This window comes from Suricata suricatta, chromosome 12 (genome assembly GCF_006229205.1).
Source record: "Suricata suricatta isolate VVHF042 chromosome 12, meerkat_22Aug2017_6uvM2_HiC, whole genome shotgun sequence".
Lineage (NCBI taxonomy): Eukaryota > Metazoa > Chordata > Mammalia > Carnivora > Herpestidae > Suricata > Suricata suricatta.
In genome coordinates, this window is record NC_043711.1 from 4765989 (window position 1) to 4771893 (window position 5905).

At 44.1% G+C, this 5905-nt stretch overlaps 1 protein-coding gene across 1 annotated transcript in view; it reads left to right on the top strand.

Annotated features, from left to right (window-relative positions):
• The first annotated feature begins 262 nt into the window (after positions 1–262).
• The window catches only part of LOC115273444 (putative adhesion G protein-coupled receptor E4P), a 39966-nt gene continuing 34323 nt past the window's right edge, over positions 263–5905 (top strand). Inside the window, exon 1 of the mRNA XM_029916487.1 lies at positions 263–588. Coding sequence (XP_029772347.1) covers positions 491–588 — 98 coding nt within the window. The 5' untranslated portion in view covers positions 263–490. The remainder of the gene's footprint in view (positions 589–5905) is intronic.

A 5905-nucleotide genomic window follows, 5' to 3' on the forward strand; every position in this document is an offset into this window, starting at 1 on the left:
TCTTGATTTCAGCTCAGATCATACCACGGTTCCTGGGTTTGAGTCTCACATCGGGCTTTGCACTTTGCACTGACAGTGTGGAGTCTGCTTAGGATTCTCTCTCTCTCCCTGTCTCTCTTCTCCTCCCCTGGTCTGTCTGTCTGTCTCTCTCTCTCCCTCTCTCCCTCTCTCCCTCTCTCCCTCTCTCCCTCTCCCTCTCCCTCCCTCTCTCTCCCTCTCTCTCTCTCTCTCTCTCTCTCTCCCTCCCTCCCTCCCTCAAAAATAAATAAACTTTAAAAAACCACTTACATAAAAAAAATAAATAAAAACGTTAAAAAATAGTAGTGGTTAAGTGGCAGCAAAAGAGGAAGTGGCATGTGTATTTGGTGCTTCAGGTCCACGTGTTGATAAAGGATGATGTTTCCGTCTTCTCTTGAAACGTGGCTTCCTCTTGCAAGACAGTTAATAAGAAAGGCTTGGCTTCTGGTTAGAATGAGTAGAGACCTTGTAAATGCCAGAGTGTGTCTTGGGCAGCGGCTTGGTGAGAAGCGGCCAGCTCAGCCAGGGGGATTTCAGTGAAGATGGTTTAATGAAGAGACATGTATATAGGTGAGGAGATGTAAAGGGGGGTTTGAACCCACTTCCTCTGTGTGTGTGTGTGTGTGTGTGTGTGTGTGTGTGTGTTTAAGGTTTGTCCTCACCTCCAAACAAGACTCCAACACCACCCAGGGGATCTGCAATTCAATTCCATTCTCTAGCTGGGGCTAATGAAAGGACACAGGTCTGAACCAAACTGACTCCATGACAGGCTTCAAGTTTCCCCTCTGACCTTAAAGGCCTAAGTGTCAGTTTCTCAGAATCATTAGACAATAAAAGGGCACAGATTGCTCAACCAGGGACCACCCTAGCAACACCCAATCAGAAATGGCCAGCTAACATGCTTAACATTCCTAAAGGCAGGTCTAGAGATAGAAGCTATAATCACTTATTGCTTAAGGCTAGTTACACCCTACGTGAGGGTCCTGGGTCCACTCTGTAATTGGTTAGTACTCTAAAAGTTGTGACTGGGTCCTGCCAAACGTAACAAACACTCTAAGCAATGTGTATGGTTAAAGTTGCTGCCAATGCTGTTATGCGATCATGATTGGATCACTGTGCCTGTGTCTTAATTTCCTGTAACTCCTCCTTCCCAAAACCCATAAATACCCTGCTCAGACCTTATTCAGGGCTCTCAGCACAGATCCACTGCGCTGGTGAAGTCTGTGAGCCCGAGCTTAGGCCTGGCGAGCTGAAGCCCATAATAAAGCCCTTTGCTGTTGCCTGCGTGACTCGGTCTCCCTGGCGGTCTCTGGTTTTGGGGATGATATTGTGATCTGGGCATAACACTAGCATAGTGTCAGATTTCACAGGTTAAAGGCTCAGTCCCACCCCACCTCTGAAGCCACTAGAAAGCCCAGGTGGTCACAATTTCCCCCTGGAGTTTGACTAAATTGCTAGGGCAGCTCACAGAACTCAGAGAAATGTTTTACTTGCTAGATCACCAGCTTATTATGAAAGGACATAGGGGCTTCCGGGTGGCTCAGTCAGTTAAGCGTCCGACTTTGGCTCAGGTCACAGTCTCGCAGGTCCATGAGGTCAAGCCCCTCATCGGGCTCTGTGCTGACAGCTCAGAGCCTGAAGCCTGCTTCAGATTCTGTATCTCCCTCTCTCTCTGCTCCTCCCCTGCTCACTATTAATTTCGGTGTGTCTTTCTCTCTTAAAAATAAATAAACATTTAAAAAAGAAAACAAAAGATATAACTCAGGAGCAGCTGGGTGGAAGAGAGGCACAGGGTGAGGTGTGGAGAAGGGGTGCAGGGTTTCCCAGCCCTCTGCAGGTGCACCACCACGCCCCCCAAATCTCCACATGTCCACCAACAGGAAGCTCCCTGTACCCCATCCTTGGGGTTTCTATAAGTGGCCTCATTACATAAGCATGTTTGATCAAATCATTGCCTGTTGGTGGTTGAATGCAGTCTCCAGCCGCTCTCCCCTCCCAATAGGTCAGAGGACTGGAGTGAAAATTCCAACCCTCTATTTTTGGTTGGTTCCCCCTGGCAACCAACCCCCATCTTTTGGTGCTTTTCAAAAATCACCTCATCAGCATAAACCTAGTTGCCATGCAAAGGCTCTTGTTATCAGTTAGAAAACACCCATTTCAGTGTCTTGTGACACTATCCTTCAGCGTCAAAAGAGAACAAATCTTTTAGGATATTCCAAGGTTTTAGGAGCTCTGTGCCAGGAACAGGATGAAGTCCAAATATATATTTCTTATTATAAATCACAATAGTACAGCCGAGCTAAAGGAAACCAATAAAGGATGTGGGTGCGGGGGATTTGCCAGCAATAGGAGGGAAGTCTTATCAGTCCTCGGCTTAAATGGGCAAGGGGATGGAGCCATTACAGAATCTGGAAAATGCCTTAGCCTGTGACAGAAGAGTCTAATCGCTGCCCTGATGAGCAGTTCCTGCAGGAGAGGAGGAGCTTGGAGAATAAAGCTTCCCATCTCCCTCTCTTCCGGCTTTATTCTTTCCTTCCACAGCTACCCTTGGTCACACTGGGTTGGAGACACAGCACAAGAGAAGCCTGGCAATGCAGTCCCTGCAGGACAACTTCTCAGTGCACAGAGCAGGGTGGAGAAGGATGGAGAGCAGATTCTTCCACAATCACCCAAAACGAATTGTTATGAGCTTGTTAAAGTTTGAGAAGCAACCATACCCTATCAAACCCTGTTCCTGAAACTGGATATTTGCTTTTTGTGGGTTGGATTGTGGGATAGACTGGGACTCTGTTATGCTGAGCGCCTACTGTTCTACCAAGGAACCGTGAGATACCCTAATAGGGATTTAAAAAGATCCCAGTGGATTCTTCTGTCTGATGGCTTCTGCTTTTGTTATTTGTCAGCTTGTTCATCACCTCATGGACCACTCTACTGTTGGTCTGTGTCCCTCTCTGGGGCTTTAAATTCAGAATCTCTGAGAGAGAAACAAGCTGAATGGATTGGCCAGTCAGCATTCAATATGGAGTAGTACTCTAAAGTGGATTTCTCCACTTGGGCCACCTCATCAGTTGTTGGTGCCGAATGGACCACCCCATGGGGCCATCAACTGTGGTTAGAAGGTGAAATCACATGGTATCACACCTGACAACATGTGTGAACAAACTTCTTTCAGTCCACTTTGTGAAGTGTATCAATTAGCTATGGCTGTGTAACAAACCATCCCCAAATTTCACTTATTTAAAATAACAACCATATTATTTTGTTCCTGATTTTGTGGGTTGGTTAGACATCACTTCTGGTCTAGTCTAGCCTGGATGGTCTCTGACGAGCTCTTTCATACATTCGTCATCAGTCGGCGGGTCAGCTGGTTGCTGGATGATCTAACATGGCCCTACTCCTACTTCTGGCAGGTTGACAACCAGAGTGGTGGATTGTTAACTAATGAGCCTTGGCTCTCTCCCTCATGGCCTCTGATCCTCTGGTAGACTAGCTTGGGGTGCTTCACATGATGATCTTGGGGACCAAGTGCAGCATGAGATGGCAAGCCGCAATATGCAAGCACTTTTCAAATCTCTCTTTCCATCCTGTTACCTGTTGTTCCAGTGGCTCAAGCCAGCCACACGGTCGTCTAGAGTCAGCATAGGAGGACCATGCACAAAGATGGGGAACCCTTGCATCTGTATGTGCAAATAGTCTGTCACATGCAGAATCAGGCTGTGAGCACTTAAAATGCTCAGAATATCAGGGACTTCTCTTAGATTCAGGCATTTCAGTTTAACATTCAGATACTTTTCATGTCAGCTCAGTTGACAATGATAAGCCTAACCCCTCTTTCATTTGTCCTTCAAAAGAAACATTTTGAGTATCATGCAGTGCAAATATTTTGAGTCTTACATGGAGAAGCTAACTACCTGTGGACCATAACTAAGTGATTATTTGAATATTTTATTGCATTGACTCTAATTTATAAAAATAAATGTTAGGGTTATATGATAACATTGCAGAAGAAGCTTGAAAACTATTTAATTATAATTTATGGAAGCTAATGTTCCATGAGGTATTAGGCTGTGAAAATGGTACACCAACACAATGTTGAGCACAGGCTTTTATTTTTTCACGTCTCCAAGCAGAGAAAGAAACAGAGTGGAGAACCCAATGTGAACAATATGATTGGAGAATTAACATTAGGTGCATTCATTTGCTAACTAGTTGATTACATTTTAATGGGTTTTATTGTGAGTGGGAAGTAGTATTATATGAATATTTAAAAAGCCATTTATATTCAAAAAAATGTTAGGGATAATAAGGTGATGCTTCACAAATGCATCAAAATCAAGATAAGGAGTACATCACTAGGTGTGTATTTGGGCTTGTTAAACTGTGGTTTTGGTTTTTGCTTTTTTGCCATATCTGCGCTGGCTCTTAGAAAGATTCTGCTAATATGAACTAGAAGAAAATTTCAGGACACCATACTAATGGGACCAATAAAGCATTTCATCAGCCTACTAAATGAGTATAATTGTGTTGGGGGGGACCCTATCTGAAAGTCCAATAACATGGGTATGTCATTTTCCCAAGATGGTAAACTGAGAAGTAATACTGTAATAGGGGACTGGAGGATACAGATACCCTGGCACAGTGGGATACACTCCCCCACAGCCTGGCCTCTACTCTCTTGCGAAGAAGTTCACCAAATTAAAGAAGCCTCCCCGAAGTTGGATCCATTTTCTTGGTGTAGATGGGGGTTGATGCCCCTCTCCATTACCTGATTTTCCACACTGAACACCATCACCATTTCCAAATTCATTTTCTGAGACACTTCAATGTGGTTCACTGTAATGCAATGCACTATTTAAATTACCCAAGTGAAAAGAGAACTAAGGGACCCTGCATTATGCAAACTGTCCAGCCAACACCCCCAGCCTTCTCATCCACCCACGAGACTCCTTGAGACATTGGAGCTCCAGATAAGAAGCGATGTACTTCCTTCTTCATTCACTCTGATAAGCTACCAGGGTGAGCAGCAAGGACTTTCCATCTTGTGGGTGAGTAGGAACTGATTGGTGTCTTTCCATAGGAAAGAGAAAATGTTTCACAGGTGATGTTGGGTCTAGAAAAACGTCTGGTACTGGAAAAAATGTTCAAGGGGAGCTCATTCTATATCCTGTTGCTTTGTTTTTTGAAAGCTGCTACATGGGCATTGTTTTCCACCTTCTGCTTGGGCGACATGTGTATTATGTGGTAGTGCAGGATGTACCAAAATGCCTTGGCGCTCTCAACAGAGATGAATTGTGTATTAAGGGGCTTCAAGTGAATTAAAATCCAGGCATACCTTATTTTACTGTACTTTGCTTAATTGTGCTTCACAGATAGTGCATTTCTTAAATTACAGATTGTAGGTTTATGTCAAGAAATCTATTGGCACTATTTTTGGAGAGCATTTGCTCACTTCATGCCTCTGTCACACTTTGGTAACTCTAGCAATATTTCAAATTTTTCATTATTATTATGTTTGGTATTTGTGATCAGTAATATGACTCACTGAAAGCTCAGATGATGGTTAGCGTTTTTCAGCAATAAAGCAATTTTTCTTTAAGGGATGTACATTTTATTTGGACATAATGCTATTGCACACTTAATAGGTTACAGTATAGTGTAGGAGCCCCTGGATGCTCAGTCGGTTAAGCATTGCATTTCTGCTCAGGTCATGATCTCACTGTCCATGAGTTTGAGCCCCATGACAGCTCATGCTGACAGTTCAGAGCCTGGAGCCTGCTTTAGATTCTGTGTCTCCCTCTCTCTCTGCCCCTTCCCTGCTCTCTCATTCCCTCTCTCTCAAAAATAAATAAACATTTGACATATGGCCCTTTGTAGGAAAGTGGATGGA